General features: G+C 48.1%; 1 protein-coding gene across 6 annotated transcripts in view; it reads left to right on the plus strand.

Annotated features, from left to right (window-relative positions):
* The window catches only part of SH3PXD2A (SH3 and PX domains 2A), a 272,461-nt gene that overhangs the window by 127,649 nt on the left and 118,628 nt on the right, over positions 1-26,184 (plus strand). The window contains exon 1 of one of the 6 annotated variants that reach the window (XM_068949744.1): positions 10,713-10,731. The exons of 4 other annotated variants lie outside the window; for them this stretch is intronic. In XM_068949744.1, the coding sequence (XP_068805845.1) occupies positions 10,730-10,731 (2 nt within the window). In that variant the 5' untranslated portion in view covers positions 10,713-10,729. Of the gene's footprint in view, positions 1-10,712; positions 10,732-26,184 lie in introns of those variants that run through there. One more of the 6 variants, XM_068949738.1, reaches the window with a different exon arrangement.

The raw sequence follows: 26,184 nt of genomic DNA on the forward strand, positions 1-26,184 counted from the left end.
ATATCCACAGAGCTTTGCATTCAGCTTCCAATGCTGTTTCTGTTTAAAATCTTGCTTCCAGCAAACCTGGAAAGAAAAGGCGTTTGTGGCAGCGAGGGAACCGTCCACTGGGGTGCTGCACACATCTGAGATGATCTGTTTTGCTCTGTCCTTCTGTCTCTTGAGGGAATGGGCTGCCTTCTCTAGGATTTAGGATGTAAAAAAAATACCAGACCTCAAGGGGCTCTGTCTGTAGTAGACACAATGATCCATTGGTAGATTCATTTCCACCCTTTCCATCTTCTTGACTTGTCTGCAGCTGACTGTCTTTCATGCATGCTGTTCCCAGAAACACAAGCAGAGGATCAAATAGCAACATGTTTTGACTCCAAACTCTGCAGTGACTTATCATGTTATCAAAGCTTTTGATTTAATTGAAATTTCACAGATAACCCTAGACCTGCTTTTAAGTGCAGACTCAAGTGCCAGTGGGAATTCAATTAAACCCCTCCCCCCTTTTTAATGCTTGCATTTTTTGTTTAGGAGGTTTATGGAAGGGATTTGCCACTGCTTATCTCTAGCAGGAGCTGTGTGTCTGGGTTCAAAGATACGCTTTGTCTTTGGGCCACTTTCTTTTTCCGATTATGCCAGAGTTAAATTGGAACAACTCTGCTGACAGTAATGGGCTATTCTAGATTTACGCTGATCTAATGATTGCAGAATTTGTTGTGTTAAAAGCAGAATTCTTTTCCATTCACAGCTCTTAAAACAATTGGCCTAAGCTCAGGAAAGATGTTCATTTAAACAGACCTCAGATGTGTTCTGAACAGAGGATTGACTGTGGCTTTGCAATACTTTAACCTAATCTAATAAATGCTGGTTATTTGCTGGATTCTTGCAAGCTGTATTTGCTTCCCAACTCCAAGAAGTTTTAATAGCCACTCCAGTGACGCTGACTGCAATGCACTGTGGTGAACCTCAGAACACTATATATGTCTGATTACATTTGCTTTCAATTACAGTCTTGTGGGTTTGAAAAATCAGAGCAGTTCAGGCTCATTTGGGAACCACCACAAAAAAATCACTAGTAACCTGAGCTACCTAGGGCTCAAAAATATAAAAGAAGAATAAAATATTGAATGTTGGGGGCCAAAAAATGTAAATTTTACCTTATGAAAAGAGATCCATTGCAACAACTGTGGGGTTACGATGGCAGGGCTGAAGGTGTACCATATCTAAAAGATAAACATATTCCTTTCCCCTCCAAGTGTACTGGGAATGAAGTGTGAATGACTTATACCAGAGACAGTTGATCACAGACTTGAATCTGTCACAGCTCACTGTTGTTGCCATCTTTATTGTTCCCCCTTGGATAGGTGGCCAGTCTCAATTTTGTAATGTTTAGACCCTCGCCAACATTGTCCTGTCTTGCTAGGGACCTTGGCTAGAGCTCTAGTGCTCATGAGGATTTAAAGATGAAATTCATCTTGTTTTTTCTGTCCGGATGCAGTATTTTGTGGAAATGTTGATTATCTGCTAAATCTGGCTAAAAAGGGAGTTTTCTTTTCATGGAAATGTTCTACCAAAAATAAATCTCTGGGTTCTTGTTGACATATGGGTCCTCCAATTCAGAATTTGGGTAATTTTAATCCTGTTCTACTGAGCAGCATGGCTGTGGAGTGAGCAGGCGTGTATGGAGACAGCCGGCCTCCAAGAGGTGGCTTCACAGACGACCCCTTCTACAGCAGTGTTTGGACCTCTGGCTGCTCCGTGGCTGGACCTTGATCAGCCTTTGCTCTGCTCAGCCTCTTCTGGAGAGACCACCAGACACCAGCCGCCAGCCCCTCTGCAGACCAGAAGCGATTCCTCTCTTCCCAAACCGTCTAACAGTGGTGTCTCCACTCTTGAAAACTGTGGCTAAGCCGCCTCCATCTCTTGCCATAACCACAGCAACCTTCTCTTTTCTGGCTATGGCTTTCCAGACTAACCTTCTCTTCCTCTTCTCCAGGAATATCATGCTTTCCTTGAATGCAGTTTTGTTGGCTCTGTCTAAAACCTGCCTCACCCTTGTTTTCCTCTCTGGCAGATTACTTTCCCAGTGTTCCTGCAGTTCCTCCTTCACTGCTCCTTTCACTCTCCTACCTCTTGCTTTCAGAAGTCCATTTCTATAAGGAATCCATCCTTCCTCCTTTTTCTTTCTGAAAAGCTGTTCTCTCTTTCCTTGCCCCTTCTACTCCCTGCCATCATGCTGCAGTGTGTCCATTCCTGCCTACCTGAAATGCTGCCTCTCAGCAGGCAGCTCTGGGAGAGCATTAGTCACATGGCCGATCCCTTACTCCCCTGCTGACGTTAGGTGAACGATGAAAAGGTTCGCGAATGCACTGAAGAGTGCAACCCCTATTTGGGCATTACTAAATAAAAGAAGAGCAAGGAGTGTCTCACAGTGAAAAAGCCCAGCCACTGCACTGTAACACTAGGGATGGTGCAGTGGATTTTCGTCCTAGGTACAGAGAACGATTTCAGATATACTGAATTTAGGGATATAAAGTAGGGTGTAGGGCTGTTATCAACTCCCTGAGAATATGGGCAACCACATCCAGACTACAGGAGCTGGGGTAGCTTTGGACTTCATAGTGGGGATCAGCCAGTGTTCTGCATTTTCCTGTGGAGGTGACTCTTTATAGAATGGCTCCCAAATTAGGGGAAGCAGGTGGGGAACACAGCCAAGCGCTTCCTTTTCTGTGGTCCCAGTAAGTAAGGTCCTTAAGCTTGTATATAACCTCCATAGTCCCTTTAGTAACAGGGAGGCGGAGGTGTCTTGTTGAATCCAGGTTAGTTCCTTCACCTTCGTACACATCTTTATAGTGAAGCTAAGGGCCAGGGGCAACTAGAGAAAGCTGCAAGAGTAACTCCCATCCCTGCAAACAGCTTTCAACCCTTCCAACAAGAGGTCAGTAGAAAAGTATCTTATTGTTTCCCGGGTCCTCTCAATGCACAAAGCAAGCCTCTGTTGAGCACGCACTAACAGTGTTATTAATGTTCATGATGCATCAGTGTCATCCCCTGGGGGGAGGAGGAACCCCCTGCGGCTGAATCGCACAGGCAATACCAGCTAATGAGATACACTTCTTTCCAGGCCTGACAAATAAGCTTCTGTTAATCTTCATTGTTATCGTTTTTGTGCTCATCTGTATCTGCCGTCTGTGTGTGTGTGTGGAGGGGGGGGGGATGGGTTAGGGATGCTCTGCTGCAAGATGGCAGGGTGCCCTCCGCTGACGGGACGCAGGCTCTGGAGGGATGCAGGGGCTTTAGGCAGGGGCAGGCATTAAGCAGATTGGGAGAAAGCCTTGAATCTCTTCAATAAAGTAGTATGTTAGAGTGAGTGGCTGCGAGAAGTAGGAGTTGTGCAGAGGACAGGAGATAAAAGGAGGCTTTCAGGCAGGAGAGAGAGGATTCCTGCCTTTTCCAGATGTAGCGTTTGCATTTGAAGCAGGAGAGCTGCCAAAAGGCCAGGCTGATGAAGGATGCTTTGTGATGCTTCCAGAGTATGAAAAATGTGATACTTTGAAACTTAGGTGCTTTTGGATTATTAGGCAAGGGATGAAATAAGCATCGTAAGGAGAGTCCCTTTCCCCCTCATGTTATGGAAGACTGGTCCCCAGTGTATTATGTAATTGCTACCTTTTTTTCTTTTCTTTTTTTTTTAATCTGCCTTCTCGTGAGGCTTTTTTAAATACGCTTTTGCTTCAGTCATTCAACAGGCCCATAAATTAGAAAATTTTGGCTGTGCACATTTATGACAAGTGTTTTTTACTTATTTATTTTTTGTTGACAGGCATATAAACTACTGAGCCCTGGTTTAATGCCCAACAAGCCCTAATCCCTGGCAGGATAAATAATGTTTGTGAAAGAAGAATGAATATTACCAGAAAGCATAGAATTTTTGGCATTAACAAACAAATATTGCTTTCTGACATGGTTTTGTCTAACCTAATATGTGCTCAGAAAACTCTTCAGCCTTATTTCTATTTCAGATATGTTCAGTTCAGATACATTCGCAAGCCAGGGGAACTGCATAACTAGAAGACATGACTATCAGTTTAAAGAGGGCATTGACCCAAAATAGCACATTTAACGGTTTGGAGCCCTAGAGGTCCTTTGCAAGTTTCCTAAAGAAGTGTTGCCACTCACGTCTGCTTCTTCTTTTAAGACTTTATTTTCCGAACTTCAAAGCAAATTCTAGATTTTGAAAGAAGTAGGACACGGCCCTACAGAGACACATGTCAAAAACATTTCAACTCCAAAGTCATGCAACCAGATAACATTCAGCTTGCTGTCAGCCTCATCCAGAGAGTAGCTCTGCTCCTCCAGACATTTACGCATCTGAATAGCTGTACACAGTGCATAACTGTATTGGATTCAACAGCAATACACATGCACCCAGAGTTATTTGTGTGTGTGTGTATGTGTGTATTCACGTGTATGTTTGTTTGATGGGAGTGAAAAATTCTGGAGAGGGCTGGGGCATGAAGGAGGTTCATTCATCGGTAACCCCCTCTGCAAATAGCGTTAACTCTCCCCTCTTGCCTGAAGATTGACACGTGTATGAGTACGTGCACACAGGCTTTGGGACCAGCACGTTAATTTGACTTGAAATGAGTCACCAGTTTTCACGGGATTAGGGTAAGGAACAGCTATTCTCAGAGACTCCGAGACACAGAAATCATGCAGCAAAACCAGGAGAGGCTCAACGGTCCCAAACATTTAGAGGTTTTGTGTAGTAAACATTTTGTGTGTGCCCTAGATGTTCTTTCTCTGAGAAAAATTTTTAGGTTTTCCTAGTACTTCTTAAAGAAAACCAAAAGGGCTTGAAAGCAATTAGGTATATATCTATATCTGTATCTTTGAGGAGACCTTTAGCTGTGTAGCTCTAACATAGAGGTAATACTGATATAATCTCTTCATGATCTTCACTTCAGGGAATGGAGCCTCTCTGAGGCAAAACAAAAAGCATAGGTCTGTTCAGAACACCCTTTTGCAGCTGTATTTGCCATTGGAGTCTGTCAGATACTGTTTTTCACCTTGGCACATTCACTTCAGCTAGCTCTTGCTTCCTCTTCAGAGGGAATTCAGTGATCAAACAGGCCCGTGCCTAAGTGGGCTTCAGGAGTGGGGAACAAAGCCCCTGGCAAGGGGAAGAATGGCTGAAGCCTTTCAAACGATGGGAGACCAAAATAATCTTCACTGTACGTGCACTTATCCCTTTTCTTTTTCTTTACTGTGACCAGATTATGAAGGTACCCTACAGGAAAGGGTGCATATATTACAATAGGGAATAAGGATGGAAGTGACCCAACAGCTCTCCAGAAGACCTTTGAAAAGGCTCCAAAGCCCCAAAGCACCTAGACACTGTGGCCCTCCCAAGCGCCAGCTCCCAGGGCACGTGCTTTCTTTTTGCTTCCTCTGCGTCCCTGACTGCGTCAGCTTCTCTGCCTTATGCTGGCACGTCTTTTCTTCTGCTGCTTTTAACTGTCTCTGTTTTTTTTTTTTTCTTCTCCTTCCATCCCTTGGATATTTTTTTCTTCCCTCACAATGTCCTCTGCCCTGCTTCTCCCAGTGTTTCTGCCTGCACTCAGGTTTTTTCTCCCATTGGTACTCTGCATGTTGGCTTTATTTGTCGTCTAATTTATGTGCTCTATCACTTACACTCTACCGTATCTTTTCATCCCCAGTCCTGCAGAATAGGTAATAGAGGACTGAAAGGCTTATCCTGAGCGGGGAGATCCAGCCCCGCGGCAGTGGAGAACCGTGCCCTGGCTGACTTTGCAGAAGCCGCCTCAAGTGCTGGCTTGGTTGCTAGCCTAGATTACAGCCGTGTGGCAAACCAGTCTGGTTTCGGGACAGAAACAAGGAGCAAACGCTATGATGCCACGCGTGCAGCACACTCAGGGCATGGGCCTACCCTTGTGTATGTTAGTGGCCTCTGATCAACTAGCCCCTGGCAATAAGGGAAAGCCTCTTTTATCCCACTACAGGCAACTTCATTCAGGGCAAATGATGGACACCTAATTTGGGGAAAATAAAAGCATCGAGGTCTTGTGCCAGTGTGCAACCTGTAATTTTTGTAACAGTTGTCTCTGTGGTCTGCCAAACAGAAATTTGTCATATCTGCTCTGACGTTTACTGGGTAATTAATCCGCCGTATCCATGGCGGATAAGGCAGACTGGATTTTTGGTCTCCGGGCATGGAGATCTATGAGCTAACCCACAGCACCAGTGAACCTTTTCTCTCTCCCCTACTTCTTCATTTTCCCATGACCTTAGGAAAAAAAACTCTGCACTTCTTAGGTCTTTTTTTTTTTTTAAATCACACTTTACGGAACACAGTTTTAATACTGTACGGTGCGTGTTTAATGATGTCCATATGGGTTTGTGGGTACAGGAATTAAATACATAACGGTTCACGATGACATAACACGGAAATGCAACTCCCGCAGTGCTGGTGTGTAGGCTGTAAAGGGTTATTAATAAAAATGAAGGTTTTAAATAGAAAACAAGCTTAGCAGTACCGTTTTGGCCTCGGGCCCATCTCTGAGTGATGGAAAAAAAAGAGGCTGGAATATGTGGTCTTTCCTGAATACATGAAAATAAATACATTTTACCACCCTCCACTGTTAAATGCTTCATAGAGAAAGCTGCAGGCCTGATGCGCGGCATCTCTCTTCAATCAGAGCATGAGCTCAGGGAGGTCTGGAGGGGATATTTCGGCAGGGAGCAGAACACATCAAACAAATACTAAGGGGGAGATTGATGCCTTAGATTATTAAAACGGGGTAAGGCCACAGTGTTTTGATTGGCAAAACCTTTCAACAGTCGGACGTTAGTGTTTCAGAAAAGCAAACTGCTCTGTTTGTGGGTGAGCCAGGAAAATAACAACTCACACAGTTTGGGGGAATGACCTCAAGGAAATCCCATCTCGCCTTGTAACCAGAGTTGTTGCATCAGTAAACCAAGGAAATTACATAATGCGCCTATTAATATTATAGACAAACAAAAGTGAGTTTACTCTTCTGTGTTCAGCCTTGTCCTGTCTGCAGTTCTCCCAAGCCTTTCATTTTAAGACTTTGGGATAAATGAGAGAGCAGTGGATGATTTGATGAGCATCTCCCACGGAAGATGCTGTGCATGGGAGAGAGCTCTCCCTGCTTTCCCACCGGTTGTTAGAGCAAGTCAGTAGCTGTTGGGGCAGTGCCGGCACAAGCTGAAGGCAGCCTTTCTCTGAGCTGGTTCTTTACCCAACGTTTCTGATGGAGTTTGAGATGGACCCGAAGCAAAGCACCTAGACTGAAGCGCACCCACACTAACTCTAGGCTCTGTGGCTTGGGATTTTCCATGTTATGTACATGCCTAAATTCCCTCCAGGTTTTGGTCTAGGAGAACTTTAATGCTGCAGTGGGCAAGGTTCAGGACGTGCCAGAACTAGGAGTACGCCTGCCCCGATCTCCTTGGTGCTCTGAAATCCCAATATTCCCAGCTGCTTCCCCCTGCTCCTCCCTGGGCCCTGCTGCTTCTGCTCACTGCCTGGCTCCAGCACTCCCCTCAGCCAGCCCTCATGCCTCTGGACCCGGGCAGACAGCTTTCCCCGTCCGCTTTGTGCTCCCTGGATGGCCAGGGGAGTGCGCTGGGAATGCAGGAGGAACTACTTCACTCTACTTCATTCCCAAGCCCCTCTCAGCTCCTCTCAGCCTGCCCTTTCATTCCCTCTGGTTATGTTTTCAAACAAGACTTTCCTGCTCTGTCCTGTGCTGTTTGGGGCAAATTCCCACCATCGCTTTTAAATGAACCTCTCCATGTGTGGATGGTATGAACAGAGGCAGAGAGAAGCCTGCTTTCTCCAGACCGTTCAGGTGCTGCTGTGCCCTGTGCAGCACTGCAGAGAAAAGCTCTCCTGCATTGGCCAAATCAGACTTCCTTCTCCACCCAGCCCCAAGTCTGCGGTCAGGGATCCTGGTCGAGTGAAAGGCCACCCTCAGTTGCATTCATGCAGTCTCAGTTTAGTTAATGGGATTGCACAGGTTACAGGTTACAGGTGAGTGTCTGCTTGGCTTGAGGGTTTTAGACAGGGACCACTTGAAAGAGGTACCTCTTTGGCTTAAAATCGCTGCTGGTCCCTTGAGGCTTTAAACTGATGTTCGTTGCATAAGACAAATCTTATTAGCTCAGTGGCTTCTATCCAACCACCAGATACTTCAGCAGAGGAGAATTTGGCATGTTGTGTGAAATTGCAATTCATGCTGAATACGTGCCATCACATTTGTTTCCAGCTGAGCATAGCCAGAGACAGTGAACACAGGGCAGGAACGGGGGACCAAGTGCTGTCCCTGCGCACCAGGTACTGTGCTGCTGTGCCCATGGCTCGCAACCGGGGGCTTCCGCTAAAGAGTGGTTAGAAAGCCTGTTCCCGCCTTGCGTTGTGCCGGAGGGATCGCTGTGCTCTGTCACACAGGGTATCCCTCCGCCCCCACTCCCACACTTTGGCTCATTTCAAGCACGCCTAAAGCTTTTGGAGAATGATGTTAAGGCTGTTTTTTTTCAAATGTCTTTTTGCTGACAGATGTCAGTTTTTTGTCTTCTGAAACTTGAGAGAGCTAGTCTTTTCAAAAATAGGTATTGTATCTCTTTAAATAGCACAAAACACATGGGAGTGGGATTATTTTTGTCCCCAGCTGCCTAAATCTATCTTTTTTCTTTTTTTAGTGGAACCAAAATCTTTCCCAGGGTTTCTTCCTAAGAATAAAACTGAAAAGAAAGCATCATGCGAATCATGCTGGAGTAATAACGGCAGTAGTACTGCATTGCCCTTCTATAGAGCTCTCGCTCCGTAGACCTCGAAGTACAGCCCAAACATGAACCAGTTCTCTCAGTCTGACTGAGGAAAACTGTTTTTATTTTAAAACTAGGGAAGCAGAAGTACTAAAGCGGTTTTGAAAGGTCACCAAGCCTGGAACAGGAGCCAGAAGGTCTGACTTTTAGTTTCATAGTGTGACTATCAGCATACTTTCCATTATTTGGCTTCGCTGACACGCTAACTGGTTGACTTACTGCTGCACAAGTCCCCAGAACTGTAGGAGTGGGTCAAATTCCATATCAACTTTTTGAAAAATGTTATATTTGAGGAAAATGGGACAAAGGGACATTAAAGTAGTTTGCCCTAGGTTACAGTGGGGTGAGGATTTAGGATGCCATTAAATTCTCAGCTTCAACCACTGGCTCCCCTTTCCTGCAAACAAGCGTGCGTTCCTCGCTTGTAAACATGTAAAGGAAGATCTTAAAATCGAGATCTAAATCACCCCATTGCTTCCTACCCCAGACTGTGGTAAATTACCTCATCTAATGGCACTCTCCTGAGGCGAACATCAGATACCTTTGCAGAAGAGGCACAAAGGCCGGTCCTCACTGCTTCATACGCTGGGACCTGAAACACCATGGAGAGCAGGGCTGGGAGCAGCCATAATAATGGATGCAGCAGCTGCTTTCATGCACATACTCTGCCCCATTACAGTTCTGATGCTAGCATGGAGGAAGGGAGGAGGGCGACTGGTTTCCTGGGTTGCCCTCTTCTTCCTCAAGGAGATCTCTGGAAGCACTGGGAGCAGTCTGTTGCAGCAGGGCAAATTGTTCAGGAGTCGACGCTGCATTGCAGCTCTGAGCAGACGAGCGCGTATGGTGCTGCAGACTCGGGCTCCTTGCGACACTCACGGCACTCCTGTGATGGATGAGAATATAAGGAGTCATCCAGAGCAAAGGCCTTTAGTCCCAAGTTCCTGCTTTTTGGCCAGATCCTTCCATTTGCAAGTCATTGTCCATAGGCAGCTCTAGGTGTCTCTTGATGTCCTCTGCCCTCCACCTCAGCTGCCTTCTCCTCCGTTTGTTCCCCGTGTCCCTTACCGCTGTGTTGGCTGATGGGCTGATGGCAGCTTGTGTTTGAGATGCCCTCAGGTGGCAGGTGTTTCCCAGCCAGGGGGCTGTTTGCACAGGGAGGTTTTGGTTGGGGCTATTCAAGCAGTCAATCAGCTGTGTATTTTGGAGCTTGAGCAGAGCTTTCCTGGTGCTGTGTGGTTACCTCCCCAAGCATTTAGAAGAGGGATGCGTCGAAGGCACGTTGCCCTTCCCGCTGGCATTTGGTGTCCTGCCTGTCCCTCTGTCCTGTGTTTCCCATCCCAAGCTCTTGTGACGCCTGTTGATTTGTGAGCTAACGTGAGCACATCTGCCTCAGATAGACCTTTAGCTGCCTGACCTCCCCCTCAAGAGCTAGTAAGGCTTTTCATTGGTGTGTGCTATGTTACCCACGCAATCCTGGCCCGTGCTGCAATGCATCTTTTCCTCCCGCAGGACACTTTATTGCTCTGTGGCTCATCGCTGGGTTTTGCATTCACCGACTGTGTGGTCTTTTCAGCAGCTTATAACATGCAGCAGTTTGAGCCGAGTCCCCAACTCTCTCTTCCTCTGTGGCCGCTGGAGCTGGTGATGGACATAGTCCTACGCAAAGCTGTTGCTGAGCATGACAGTGCCAGTGGGTGAGAGAATGCAACGTTGCATGTAGCCTTTGTTCTCCACTGCAATGCACAACCCACCTCCCAGAACAGCAGATAAACACAAATAGCCTTTTTGTGTATTTTAATAAGCAAAGCTGAGCAGTGCTTCTGAGCTGGTTCTTTAACTGTAAGGACATCTTCACGTACTGAGCCTCATGTAAGTAAATCTGTCACCAGGCTTTTTAGTCTTTCTTTTGTATAACTTTATGTAGCAGCTCCTCTTAAACTTGTAAAAACATTTTCTGGGAAGTTATGTGTGGGAGGTGGGCAACTTCTTCCATGTATTGCCAGCTAATCCTTAATACTCAATCGCTGCATTTCTTTTATCATAACAAATGAGGCAGGTTTCCCCAAAGCAGTATCATGTACTGTTCTTTTATCTCTTTCCTTTTGGTTTAAATCTGGAGATGAGGTTCTACCCTGGATGCATTTTAGAGCACAAAACAAGGAGCCAGGACTCATGGGGTCTATCTGGAGCACTGGATACTTGTGGCTGTACTAATTCCTGCTTGTGCAGTATCTTTGCAGGCTGAAAGGGGCTGTAAGTGTGCAAAGTAATGGTTTTAGCCATAACTGTTACTAAATGGAGAGCAGATTAAAAGTGCATCAGAAAATATCTAAGAAATCAGGAGACTGAGACAGTTTAAACGATTCTTTACCTGGGGAATTAGAGGAACTTTTACATCCCACCAGTACATTGCTCTTCCACTATCCCAAAGTACTTGTTTGAGTGAAAGTTCAGGATTTTAAAGCTGCAGATTCTTGGGACAAAATGTTGCTGTTTTACACCTCCTGGGATCCACCATCACTTTACATTTCTTCCCTTGTATCAAGCCATCATTCCCCCCCTTCCATCCTGGTAGGTGGCATAGAAAATACCACATCATCCACTGAAGAAAAATTAGCATAGAAGTATCTTGGAATTTGGCAAAGCACAGCTCTCTTTCTGCATCAGGGCTCATCTTCCCTGTAATGGAAATTAAGTATGTAAATCTTTTCATCTTTCCCTCTTTCTCAATTTTACTTTGTGTTCTGGGATAAAGTTTTGCAGTGCTACACTAATTCCTCCTTGCCAAGACCTCCTTTATGGCCTCGATTTAAACTAATTCCAGTCAGAAACACTGGTAGGCCATCATATTCCAGTGCTGGAATGGCTTTTCATCTTTTCTCAAGGATAACAGGACATTTCTTGGTGTGTATGTATGTATGTCGTCTACTTACACAAAAACTTAAGGGTCTGATTCTGGTGGGTCATGTTGGCAGATATCCAAGCCCCGTAAATCTGGTCACTGTGCTTTTCCAAATGTTTATTGTGCTGTTTAAGCTTTTATGGGCTCTTGTGTGTATTACATATGGTCTGAATAAATGTAATGCAGCATTACTGTGCTTAGCTGAGATGCACAAGAGCCTCCAAGGGAATCATTAGAGCTGGGGCAGCCGTTGCCAGCATTTGGAGATGAGTTTCTTGGATTCAGCTTTCCAGGGTTGGTGGCTTCAGCCTGCTCTGTTGTTTTTTAAGTGCCCCTTGATCTGAGGTCACAGGGGTGGAATTAAGAAGGAAGGGGTTGCAGTTTCTTAGATTCAGTCCATGACGCTTGCAGCAAATCTCTCCTGTCTGAAATTCTCATAAAAAGGGCCGGATTTTGCATATGCTGTATTTCCTTTGTGCTGCGGGTATGGCACGATCTACTTTGATGCCCGCAGGATTCATGAGAAGCCTTTAAGGAACTGGTGAATGTATAGGGGAGAAGAAGTTACCCATGTTGCTGAAAAGGAGGGAACACCTACAAACCCCAGCTAAGAGTCAAGGCTCTGCTGCTCTCACAGACAAACGGCAAAGAGGATCCTCCCTGCCCCTCTGAGCCTACGGTTCCTCTTTGATCTTGGAGATCAAACACGAGCCAGCCAGACTAAGCCAGCGAGAGGCTCCAGCTGGTGGGAGCAGAGGCAGAAACAGGCACATACAGGACTTCTGTTTGAGGGTGGATGTGTAGAAGTGGTACCAGCCCCATCCACCTCTCCCTCCAATGCTGTTTCTAGCGGCAGGAGCACACAGAGAACGTGCCAGCTGCTTGGGGAACGCCAGGGTCCAAATGCTGCTTTGCGTCCTTGCTCTCTTTGGTCCCAGCTGGCCTTAGGAAAGGAACTGTGCAGAAAAGTCGGTCAGACTCCAGCCCGCGCAAACAGCTGTAAAAGCAGCCAAGCCTTGGGACTTTCAGAAAACTTCCTGCAGTTCAGCCATAGACTTTCTCTGCGCTTTGCCAGTTTTGTGCCAGTATCTCCTTCTAGCATGATCAGTTCACTTCTACCCCTAACCACCGTGACCCCAGCAAAAATGCCGACTTACACTTGCTGCCAACACTGAGTTAGTTCAGCTTGGGCTTTCGGCCCCCTGTGTCCAGCCCCTCCTGTCTGTTCAGACTGCAAGCTCTTTGGGGCGCAAACAATCACTTTTGTGTTTCTGTGGCAGACATAGCTGGTCCCCGTTTGGGCTGGCCGTTAGGGCTGATGTAATATATATCATCAATAATGGCTCTCTGTTGCGGAACACGCTGAAATTATGGAGGCTTCACACAGGAGAGGGGTGGAAGAGGCAGATCCTGGAGACAGGGCTGGGAGGAACGAGGAGAGTGCCAAAAGCATTGGGAATCTGAGGTGGTCCTTTGCCTCTCGGCAGTGAGGTCTCAATCCGACATTATTAATGCTGTATTAAAGTCACTCTCTGTTTATTCCTTAATTTGTTGCATGGTTCAGTAACTGATGAAGGGGCTGGTAAGAGTGAGCTTGTTATTTATCTAGACCAGAATTCACATATTCTCTCTCTGTATTGGATCCAATGTTGTACCAGTGGAAAAAGAGCTAGAAAAGAGAGAAGCGAAGAAAATGTGCATTTGTAGCCAGAGCTAGAGTTCTCATGTCTGTAAAACTAAAATGCAGTGGATGTTTTTCTCTTCCTTCCCATTCAGTCCCCACTGCCTCAGGCTGAAGATTAAAATGTGTGTTACTGCTGGCTATGGCAAGATAGGAGCGAAACCTCAGATAACTATTGTTACTGCAGTTACAGAATTCCTTTTACTGGATAACCGGTGTTTAGACGGCCTCATGTGTGAAAGGGGAAGTGACAGCGCTTCTGCTTGGGAGTGGAAGTGTTAATGTTTTATGCCCTGATCCTCAGAAGCATGGAGATGCTGAATGACGTTCAAGTGTTTTGGCACATCCAGAAGGAGGGGAAGGACAGAGGGCGTCTGTCGGGCCTGACAGAACCTTCCGAACCGGTGTTCTCCGAAGAGAGGTTTTTCCTATGACCTCTCAAACGTGAATAGATTTGGTGTCAGGTCATTTCTGCTAGCAGTCCTTTCTGCTGTGATCTCTTCTCTTAGACCTTGGGGCTATTGACATCTCCTGGGTCAAACAGAGTCACAGGAAGGGTGAATGTAAACAGCTGGTAGTGCTAGCACTCTGGTTGTGACAGGCAACAGCTTGCGTGATGCCGACAGATTCACTTTGCCCTGGCTGATTGAATTAGGAAAAAAAGGATTTCCCTTTCGGAGGAATCAATCCTGCCATGCTGGCCCTGCTGGCAAATGGCCAGCCAAACCCTTGCATGTACCTGAAATTCTTCTTGAGCCCTGTTGCGAGGACTTTCCTGGGGCTGAATTACTGGCCAGGCTATGTACTTCATCTCTGCCGAGCACTAGTAAAGCCTAGCACTTGGGGAAGATTCTGCAACAAACTCTTGATTCTAGCTGCAAGGTTGTGAGTGCGATGTTTGGCACGGTGAGCAACCTCTTAGGAACTGTATAACATTACGGGCCAGACATCATATGCGATAACTCTGTTGATGTCAGCTGAGTTACCCTCAGGATACGTTAGTCCTTAGGTTTTTTGGAGTTACTAGGTGGGGCTGGTATATTACTCAGCTTTGCTCCATGCTGCTGTGAGCATCCTGTTTTCCACCGCTGCTCGTCTGCTGTTGTTGTTGCTTTGACCTGCAGGGAGAGTTTGAACCTGCTTGTGCATAGCTCACTGCTCGGCACCAACAGGCGTTGCAAAGTGCTTGCTCTGCAGCTCAGAAACCTTCTCCCTGCCCTTGCTCAGCCCCGTGGCTCTTCACCACGCTGCTCCTGTTGGAAGCAAGGATGCTGCTTCCACCTACCTTCTGTCTGTGCACAGATGCTCCCAAAACCTGCATGACCCTTCTTTTTGTCTTCCTCTGGAGGGAAAAAATAATGGCAACCTTTTTCACCTTGAGCAGAGACACTGGGATGAACCGCGTCAAAGTCTGACACAAGGGATCGCAGCAGCACATTTTGCCACTGGAGCTATTATTTGAAAAGAAGCTTTAGGGTGATCCATTTGTCTGGACTGAACCTCCCCAAGTCTTCAAAGTCAGTGGTTTGGAAACCCGAGAGCAAAGCCCAGCAAACCTTGTTTGCCAGCAGAATCCTTCTGTGTCAAGTACAGGCAGCTCCAGGGATTCCCACCTCTTCTCCTCCTGCCTCTTGGCTAGATGTTGAATCAGCTGCTCCTGCGGCCCTGGGGTAGCAGAGGCAAACCCTGTGGCAGAAGGGTGGGGAAAGGGAACAAATGAAGGATTTATGGGGGGATTGGTTTGTTTGTTTGCAAACAGACAGCTGCAAAGTTGTGCTCACAAGGCAAAGCAAACAGTCGTAGCTGCTCTCTGCAAACACTTCGCTGGCGGGTGCTGCTGGCGAGGGCCGCAAGGAAGAAGGTGGCAGGGGCAACGCGCTGCCTGTGTGCCTCCTTCCTGTGCACGTCCCAGGGCTGTGACCTCCCCAGCCTGTGGAGAGAGGCGGGAGGAAGGTGGGAAATGGGATGACAAGAACAAACTTCCTCCTCTGGAGCCAAGCGTTAAGGCTGATTCTTATCACAAGTAAACAGCCCCAAAAGGGGCAGTCGGAGAGGAGTCTGTCTGGCTTTCACAAGCCTCCCGCCTTGCTCTTCTTGCCGTTTGCCTTCAGCACAGAAGCCTCACTGACTCATGGCATGCAGCTTATGTCTGCTTTGACCCCCTGCCAGCTTTGCCTGCAGATATCCAAGCATCCCAGAAAGACAAGGGCTCATGGGTTGGCGGCAGTGAGGAAAATGCCTCCCAGGCCACAGGAGAGGGAGAGGCAAGTCAGCATCAGGCTGCCTGGGAGCACTGCTGCCTGTGGAGGGCTCCAGCTGCTGCAGGCATTGTGCGGGCACAGCCGAGCCTGGCCCCGGCACAGGGGAGCTCGTCGTGCTTTGGTTTTTGGAAAGAATGACTTTGCTGCATTCCCAGGCTCCATCCACTGCACACCGGCAGGTTTTCAGCAGAGCTGTCATGGGGCGAGAGCTCCTTGCACGCTCCTGAGCAGAAGACAGCGGTCATATCCCTGCGGAAACCCCGTTCTGACAGCCTAGTTTGCCAATAACTTCGTGGGCAGGACCATGCTCTCCAGCAAAGACCAGAGGCCAATATGTAGGGTTGCCCCTAAGCAAATTTTGCCTAAAGAGAGTTCGCTCTTCATTCAGGTCTAGGGGGTATGTGTGGATGGATGTGAGAAGTGGAATGAAACGGAAGCGGAAGCGCGTTCTCATTCGTCCCACTCTCCATGAGGGAAAGGGACATGTTACTCAAGTAGCTAGGAAGTTAGGCTGGGCTTTAAATGCCACTATCCCCACCAAAGCCAGAGTGGCCAGCAGTCCCTGTGTAGCATGATTCCATATCTCTAGGGTATGGATGGCCCCCCAGAAGCTGCTTTAACTAAAAGCTGAGCGCAGTGCTGCTGGTGGAGTGTGCAGCAGTAACCTCCACGTGAGGGTGGCAGACACCTTGCCCAGGTGTAGGTGAGATTGTGTATGTACCGTTGCCACCTGGGCCTGAGGAGCAGTGGATTAGCCATAAATCCTCTCATATGAACCTCACTGGTTGAAGATGGCACTTCAGTCTTAGGTCACTAACATTTACTGAACTAAAACCCTTTGACAGGCAAATAGCATAATGCCAACTCGGATGCAGCGTTTCAAGCTGGAACCAGAGCACAAAAGTCTGCTTCTTGAGCAGAAGCTATATTTTCATGGGCTGGTTGCCAGAGGATGCTCTGACGGTGGTATTTTGGAGCAGGAGTGTGCTTTTGAAGCCAGTCCCCTGCCTATGTCACTTACAACAATAAGTATCACAGACCAGTTTTGATGCTGGCAGACTGGAGTCCTTTTGGCTGCTCCCAGACGGGTCACTTGGCTCCAGGTGCATGCCACATGCTCCCACCCCACATGGGGACACAGAGGTCTGAGGCAGTGAGTGGCCCATGCTGCCACAGAGTCCCCCTGCTAGCGCTGAATGCAGATGTGCCAGCAGAAAGCTCTGAAACATCAGAAGTGCCTACAAAGCTCCCAGGCACTTCCCGAGGGATGCAAAGGGCCAGACGGGGTCTGTGCCTTCAGAGCTGCTGTCAGTCACCAGTCTTTGAGCCTTTGCACCCCCACTGCTCCTCCTTCATCTCTCCAGCTTTTCTCCTGCCTTGAAATCCTGCGTTACTTGCCCCACCTTCTGTTGCTCTCTCCCCTTGATGGGCCCCACGTCTCTTCTTTTGCCTTTTTATTATTGTCACCTCTTTCCAACTGCTATTCTTGCCAAGGTGGCACCAGCTGCTGTGGTCTCCCAGCAGATCCAGTGTAGGGCCACCCAAAGGCACTGCTTTTCAACCGGAGGGGTGGCTGGGCCGAGATGTTCTCCCAGACCAGTGCCAAAAGAGGGGTAATCTCATGACTGCTGCTGTGTGGGAGAGGACTGGTGGAGAGGGCAGTATAAAGTTCAAGAAGTTGGAAGACATCTTCTTGGAGACCAGAGACCTACAGATGAAGGCAGGAGCATTCACCAACAGAGAAAACGACATCCTTTCCCTTTCTTTTACAAAGAGCTTCCGCTGAGGAAAGTCTTTTCACTCCAACATCCAGTTCTTCCCTAGCAATGGCTGGCACAGGACCCACTTCCCAGCGTGGCAGGCAGGGCTTCACCTGCCCAGTTTCCTTCCCTTCCCAGAAAACCAGAAGAGGGACTTCTCTGCACACTTCATCGTGCTGGAAGGCAGCCACAGACGTTAAGAGGCACGTCCACTGCCTGTCCACAAAATACTCCGTGTTTGACATTGTTCCGGAGAACAGACATTTGTGGCTGTTTTCACACAAAAGTTCCTGGAAGGTCCTTCACCTTTCACAAGCTGTTTGCTACAGGGACCAATATTCTTTTCTCATGTCTGTGTCAGCCCCAGGTTGTCCCTGTGCTTTCGTAGCCCTTCGCTGCCGCAAGGCCCTGTGCGACGGGCTCTGCAGGCAGCTACTGCCACGGTGTGGGAAGATGGTGCCTTACATGCACTTACTGTTCAGCAAAAGGCCCACGCTGACCTGGAAAAAATGCCTTAGTTTGTGTGCATCTTGGACACAGTGGTGCCGTGTATCCTGCTCTCTCCCGAGATGCACCCTGCCTCGCCCCCATGCCACGCTCGTCTGTGGCAGCCGACTTCTCCTCTTGGCTTCCCCTTCCTAGAGAAACTGCATTCCTCTAGACAACAGTGGGAAAGCTGTGGCATGTTGCTATGAACAGACGTAAAATAGCTTTTCCACCTGGCTTCTTATTAGGTGTTACAGCCCTATCTTTTTCCATTTGTCTTATGGTAGCCATTTTTTCTATATGTAATAATTTTACCTCTAAGACTTGATGAGGGAACGGGAAAGAAGCAGACATGCAGTCTTGGACATTAATACTAACGACTCCAGAACCACACCTGGATCAGACATTTGTAAACATATGGAAGAGATTGAATATTATCTAATTGTCTCCTTAACAGTCAATGCTGGACTGCATCAGCTCCCCAAGCCTGGGAAGCTGTGCTGATCACCAAGCTCTCCCTACTTCAGCTCTACTAAGCTACAGACCTGACTCACAAAAGGAGATCTTTCTCATCCTCAGTATTTGCTGTGCTGTGGCTCTCGGCTGAGCTTCAGTGGGGAAGGTGTCACTGGCTTGCTTGCGTTTTTGGCTGTGCAAGTCAGCATCACAGCTCTTCTTAGGGCCAGATTTCATGCCTGATCCTGTTAGGGGGGGTTCACAGTACCTAATCTGGATATTTGCTGTGGTCCAAATAGCACTGTGGCCAGTGCGTTGCATGTACAGCCTGACACACTATGTTGATGCAGCTTTTGGCCTGCTCACTTGACCCAGGAAGGATTAAACACTCCTCTCCACATCTGCGGAGGCCCCTCTTGAGGCTGTTGCTGATTCATACTGATGCTCCTTAGCACATCTCAGAGAAGGTCTTTCCCCCTAAAGCTTCCCAGGCCCAGCTCTTCCCTGGGTGGCCGGGACTGCCTGCCCTGCCCTGCCCTGAATGCTGCCATCGGTCCAGCCCCAGCCACAGCAGGGATGATGTTGCTCACCTCCACAGTCTTTTTAGGTGGCCAGCAGCTGATCACTTCCTAGCCAGACTGAACTGTTCCCTGCCAGGAATAATTATCCCCCACCACTCTCAGTTACTCAAAGCCATTAAATTTGTACTAACCAGTTTATTCTTGGAAGCGCAGAGAATTCCCGACTCCTCTGTTGTCCCTGGGACAGGCTCTCCTTGTGACACTGCCAGCTTGCAATGGGACATGCCTACCCTAATTGTTTCTGGATTGGGCCAAATGGAGTTTTCTTTCTGGTCTGGGAAACTGGCTGTTTTTGTGCCTACGATATTTGCAGAGCGCTGACAAAACTCCATTCCTTCGAAACAGTGGCTGTCTGCTTAAGGTGCTGTTCCCTGGAGGTGCGCTTTTTCCTTTCAAGGCTTTTGTTGTATTTTCACGTGTTAGGAAATTCAACAGGGCAGCAACTGAAGCTGGCTCAGGCCAGTGAGTGTGTTGCTGGGGGCAGCAGCTTTGATCCTTGGTGGGAGTTTTGCAATAAACTCGATCATGCATTTTTCATCATTTGCTCCGTGCGTGTGTGCGAGTGTGCACGCGCACATGCCTTGTGTGGGGAACAGGCAGTAGTCCTGAAGCCACACTCAGCACAGGGCTGAGACCCACCTGTGATTCACTGCTGTTCCAATTTTTCTGCATCGCCAGGCCAGCTCTGCCCTGAGCTACCCTACGTGAAATTTGACCCTGCCAGCTGAGAGCTAGGGAACTGCTCATGTCTTTAACCTCTCTGACAGCACCTAGTCAGTGCTTTTTTGAAGAATTGTTAGTCTCTTTTTATAAGCATTAGTTGTTTTTTTTTTAATCCGGAGTTTTGTACTGCTATCTGACCTATTTCCTTGGAAGCCTAAGAGGAAGGCTTGAATTGGAAGAGAGCTGGTTCTGTGATCCAAGTCTGAGCCCTTCACTGTTAATTGTATTATATTAATTGTATGCACATTTCTGAACTGTCATGATTGCCACATCCTGTTAAAACATGGGGCAGGACATCAAAAGGCTTATGTCTGCTTAGGGATCAGCAAAGAAGCAAGAAATTAAATTGCCTGATAGCTTAAGAGATATGTGAGCTGTTTTGCCCCTATTATTTCAAAAGTGACACAGGAAAAATAAAAAGCTGGAATTAGGTTTTTAAAGCTCACTAGTCTTCAAGATTTAATTAGCAGGAAGCAGGCTGCTTAATGAAGGTTTTAGGGGCCCTGCACCTTCCATTAACACTGGGTTGGTAGGAACGCTGCTTAGCCAGCTCGGTGGGAGTCTTGCTGGATGGGGCTACATGGAGGATGCAGCAGGACTCATGGCATGAGTGGGAGGAATGGGGTTAAGGAGTCCTGAATTCAAATTCTCCCTCTGCCACAAATTTGCTCTATGTGAGGTTCTTTGTCTCTCTGGGGTTGGTTTAGTCTGTATTTTAGCTCTCAGTCAACTCCCAGCAGAGGCTGCCTGTGGCTGATGGGTAATACAGTAAATCTGTGCTCTTTGATTGAAACTGTGCAAAGTAATACTGGTAACAGGCTAATGTCATTAGGTCTGTGTCCTGGATATATGTGTTTTACAAACATGAAATGCACGGAGAGACTGACATACTTCTCCATCTGCGTTTCTGCATGCTGGTTGTATCTATATAGGTCTGTACTTTCAGGTATTGCCACTTTTGCCTTAGCAGGGTCAAGCGTGTTGCACCGAATACATTTCACAAACAGATTGTAGTCAGAGGGTCCTGAGGTTACTGGACATTGGCAAAAGAGGTTGCCAGGGCAAGGGAAGTGAAAGTGTTACCTCTAACATGATTGCCCTAGCAAACCTTTCTGTTCCTGGAGGCTTCCCATCTGCAGAGCCCGGCATGCTGCGTGCACGCTTTGTGCGCGTTGAGGGCTTGCGTCTCGCAGTCCTGCTGGTCAGAGGACGGGAGAGCGGGGACCCGTGGGGTGGTGGGTGCAGTAGCTCTGCAGCAGCCGCCTGCTGCAGCAACTGCCCGGGCAAAGGCTCAGCTCTCGCTCTTGTCGCTGCTGAGTGACTCCCTGAGGTCTCATCGCGCTGCTGCCAGACCCCCTCTCTGACCCTCCCGCTGGGCCCAGGGGCCTATGGTGGTGCAAAGAGGGTGATGAGCAATGTAGCCCACGGGTACTGGAGCTGCCCGACTCTGGCTCCCACTCCTGCCTAGTCACTAGAGTTAATGTTAGGGTCTGAATATGGCCCTCACTTCTCAGCAGCGGCCATCTGCACAGGAGCCAGCGGCTGCCCCAGACATTTGAAGCGTAGCCAGCCCTCACTAGCATCACCTGTCTCAGTCCGGAGAACGAAGTAGTACGTGGTCCAATTCATCTCAGGGACCCTTTACAGACATTTTGATTGCAACCTGCAGCGAGTGAGTTGCACAAGTGGAAAGAGAGCGGAGAACTGAGTCCCAGAGCCTTGCTGCAAGAGATGCCAGCTGCGGCAGGAGGGACAGGAGCAAGCCCCGGCCCCTGAGAGCTCAGCTGGTGCACGTTCGGGTAAGAGGCAGTGGCAGGGACTTCGCAGTCCCAGCTGGCCTGTTTCTTCACAGCTCTCTGCTGTGCCACGTAGACATCATCATTCACATCGGGGCTGTCGCTTTTATTCTTTATCTGGGTAAATCCTGGCAGAGCGGGTCTCACTTCACAGGTGGGGCCTGCATAGATGTTGCCACAGTGCAAGTAAGAACTAATGGTGCCTGGCCTCCGCCAGAGCGCGACGCGCCGTCTGCGAGAGCGCCGGGTGATGCTAGGCGCAGCGGAGCTGGCCGGCAGAGGGAGTGCGGCCCCCGGCGCCCTGTCTGCTTGTGCCGGATGAAATTCAGCATCCTGCCAACCAGCCTCTTTCTTCCCTTCTCTCCGCAGACTGCTAAGGGGGAGCAGAGCAACGCGATAACGGATTGTTTATTATGGAAACATGCCACTTTTAGTAGATTTACAAGCAGCTTTGTGGAGCTCCTGATTGCTCTGTGCTTTTGTTTTTAGTCTGTTACTCATCCTAATATGCTGTTGGTGTATGTCTGACCACGGCTGTAAAAGATTCTAGTGGGGACATGATGGGGCCAAAGCATGAGAGATAGAAACCAGCTGTCAGGCGGCATTTCTTCCAGGGTTTTGAGGAGTACCAGCAGGCTGTGTCAGCCCAGCAGCGACTGTTTCTCAGTGACTGACTTTACAGTCAGACTGTTTTGTAGTTCCTTCAAGGCCCAATGGTTTGGCTGCTGCACAGATGGTCGCATTGCATTTAGAGCAAAGTGAAATAACACTAGTTCCTTCCATCCTCTGCTGCCTCACCCTGAGAAGTTAGCAGCCTCTTTTGGGACCTGCTAGTCAAAATGCCAGATCTGAACACCTCCGGACCTTTAGCAGAGTTTGAAAACAGTTCGCGATCTGAATTTCATGTGTACTTTTTCTGGGCCAAAACCACCAGAGCTGAATGCCTGAGAACTATGGAGCTGGGGTAACTCACAGTCAAATACGCACTGAGCTTTTTCACTGACTACCTCTAATGCATCAGCTCCCTTAAATATATCTAGCATGGTTCATACCACAGTCTCTGCTCTAATCACCACTGAAACCTGGATAGGTTATAAATCCATATGTGGTTCTGTGTCTGGGTAAATTTGGCAGACAAAAAGCAGTCCCCAAAAGGCAATTTTTTCCTATCAAATAATCTGCCAATTTTAACAGTCTTGATTAATGTTTTTTAAGGTTACTGAGGTCTTTGCTGAAAATATTGAAGGCCGTTGTTGCTGGAGTTACTACAGAGTAAGGCACTCAGGAGCCAGACTGTCTTCCAGATCACAGTGTAGCTGGGAGTTTATGTCTTTTACATAAGAGATTTCTCTGCCTGTCTCATTGATCTCCTACACTTCCTTAGCTAGAACAAGTGCTTCCAGTTACAGAAAAGTGTATGTGACATGCATCGGTCATGGTCAGGTTTTGTGCGCTGTGGTTTGTGCTGTGGGAGGGTTCCCCTCTCCGTTGCACTCGTACCTGCTCCTTTTACCTTCTGCTGCAACCTCCTGTGGAGAAGAAACGTACTATGTGCGTACCTGACCCCCTTGGTTTCTCTCATGAAGCTTTACTTTTGTTCTTTTTATTTTATTTATTTGTCCCTGGAATAGAAAATAGATTAGGCCAGTTGGAAGTGTATGATGGTCATTTTGTGCAGGGAGAAACAGAGCTGGTGAGTAATTCTTGGAACTATTTGGACGAGAGCACAGAACAAGAGACCAGCGAGAGGGCAGCTGGAGTAGTTAGAAAGACTGGCTGACCGGAGCATAAGCTGAGCATAAGAGTCTGGAAAGTAGATCGTCTCTCTGAAAGGCATGAAAAATAAAAATAATGGTTCCAAATTCATCCCTGGTGTAATTCTTTTGAAGTCAGGGGTTTGCACCAAGGGTGATTTAACCCCATTAATTTTAATGGGTCACTGCAGTGTCCCAAGGGTTGCTTTTTGCTGTGCTCCGCTCTGAGACAGAGATAAAGCAGAGCCTCAGCATCTGGGCTTGAATCCAAACTGGGTGTCCCCAGGGGTCCCTTCCTCCCCGAGGCTGACTCTGGTTGGAGAGGGAAAAGGATGCCCAAAGTGAGCCTGCGTCAGAGCCTTCATCACAGGGCAGCTAGTGCCAGCGGCTCAGTGAGCCGTCCCCAGCCTGGAAGGCAACAGCCCATCCGAAAACCAAGTGTAGACAGAGAGCAGGGACCGGATTTAACACCGGCCCTTGGACTGCTGCCGATCTGAAGTGATTAACGCCTGGAGAGACTGGGAGGTGTGTAGGAGCAATGAAAGGAGCCTCAAGTCGAGCAGGACCCAGCGCCGGATCAGCCCCAGTGGGAGGCAGTAGGCAGAGCGTGAAGGTCAGCGCCCTCGACACGCGACAAGGATTCGATGGCTGTTGTCAGGGGCAGGCATAAAGTGTGTTTACCACCTCTTGATCAAAGAAAGCGGGGCATAGCAGGAGTCAGCCATGCATTGTTACAAAGAAAATGTTGCGCAGCAGGGAAAATATAATGCATCGCCAGGAGAGGGGATGCACGTTTGTCACCAGTTGTCAAACAGCTGAAAACGTAGGGGCAGACCCAGCTGTAGGGCTTGGTCAGAAATAGCTGTCGTACCCCACCTCTCAAGGCAGCCGGCTATAATGCACTGTATGGACCCGCTACTTCCTCGAGGACATCACTGGAGTATTTCCCTTCAGAGGCCATCTTATGTCTTGCCTTCCCACTTTCTGCATGCTGCTCCTTGTATGCCTTGCTCCTGGAGACATTTGTATGAAAATAGGATTAGTGTCACTTAGGGTTTCACAGCTTTCGCCTGACTCTTTGTCCTCTTGTTCTGCAATGATTTCCAAGTTGCTGTGATGTATTGAACAGACAGTGGGAAATGAGCTACGAGGAGCAGATGGACGATAATGAAATGAAGCGCTAAGTCTTTGTGCAAATGTTCTTAGTCGTGCTGAGGAGAGGAAAGACCAGTTTGGTGAAGGTCAGACGTAAAGGGAGCCCTGCTGCAACCAGCCTGCTTTCCTCAAGGCATCAGCTGCTCCTTGCAGAAGGGAGGGAAGACCAGCATCGCCGTGTCTGTAGCCATGTATCTCTAGGCAGACTTGGTGCGGCTGCACAGTGGCTCCAGGGAGAAGCTGCAGATGTGGGACCCAGTAAGAAAGGACTGCCACTTGCCAGCACAGAAGATGCTCAGTAGACTTGGTGATTGAGCTTCTTCTGATATCTTCATTTAATCCCATTGGTTTATAGTTTTGTCCTACTCACATATTTTATGGCAAACTCTATTGCTCACTTCACAGCTAAAGCAGAGCAGAAAGTCCATCGCAGTGACAAACTCATGTGTAAAATAATTTAGGAAATAAAGATGCATCTGGTCTTGAATTATATCTGAGCTCACTTCTGTTTGAGTATAGGAGGCCACTCTTGCAGGCATGCGGGCTGTGATAAGACCATGTCTGCTAGTCGCTTCAGTGGAACCAGTAGTCAAGATGTAACAGCATAATGTTCACATGCAAATACACCCCGTACATGGCTCTCTCTGTATGTGGAGGGTGTAGTCTCAGACACAGGGGGTGAAATGTGCTTCCCCAAAGCCTAAGAAGTGGTTGCAACTCATCCCAAGGGCTGAATGACTTCTGCGGGGGCTCTGCAATGCCCTGGGAGGAATTTTGACCGTGCCTGTGCAAAGACAGGTGGCAGAGACCCAGCCAAACCTTGTTTCCGAGTTATTTAAAGTAACACAGAGATTCCCTTTGCGTCACACAGGACTGCCTGGACGATCCTTGTGCAGTGTCTCCAAGGGTAGCGTGTCGCTGGGAGGGATTATGAGTGTCACAATATTCCTGGGCCTTTTCTGTAGTGAGTGAAGTGACTGAAAAGTACAGCTGCTGCAGAAACCCCGTGTGCGCGCCCTGATCCACGAGCAGCCTCGCCAGCCAGTCCAAGTCTGCTAGGAGTAGCTACTGCACCTCTCCGTTTCGGGTGATCGCATCCTCAGAGCATCCTACCTGTCAGTAGTCCATAGGCCCAGAGCTATTTCCATAGGTGACATAGCCAATAATTTGAAATCGTGTGGAACTTTGGAAAAATTCCAAGCTTCACCAAACAAAAGAAACACTAAACATGCCGAGAAGAGTATTCATTACCGCTCACACGCTCTGCTCCATGCTAAACGTTAAGAGACGGCAGCAGGTGTGTGTGAATGTGGTACAGGCTTGAAAACCCTTGAGCGAGCGGAGAGAAGGCCTCTGAGAAGGAGAGAAACATGCAACGTGATGATGAAATGAAAATATTTCGGTGACTGTGTTTAAATGCAGAATCCGGGGCAATCCAGCTGTCAGTTTGCCTCTTTCAGCCAAAAGACAGCTGAAGGCAATAGATGATCTCACACCCCTCCTCTAAAATTTGACAAATTTCCTCAACGGTTGCTTAAAAGTCAGTTTTTCTAGGGTTATTCTTCACCAGCTGTTTGGCAATCCCAGCTCTGGGCTGAGCGTTTTCTTCTCTCCCTGCTTCCTGGTAAAGCAGGAGGCTGCTAGGGAGTCTCGGGCGGACACGGATGGGAGGCAAGACAGGACGTCCGTATTGCAGACGGAGGCTTAAAAGTGCGTCGGCAGAAAGCCCTCAGCAGGAGGCTGGCGTTTGGGAGGACAGCGCTGACG

Source organism: Struthio camelus, chromosome 7, assembly GCF_040807025.1.
Source record: "Struthio camelus isolate bStrCam1 chromosome 7, bStrCam1.hap1, whole genome shotgun sequence".
Taxonomy (NCBI): domain Eukaryota; kingdom Metazoa; phylum Chordata; class Aves; order Struthioniformes; family Struthionidae; genus Struthio; species Struthio camelus.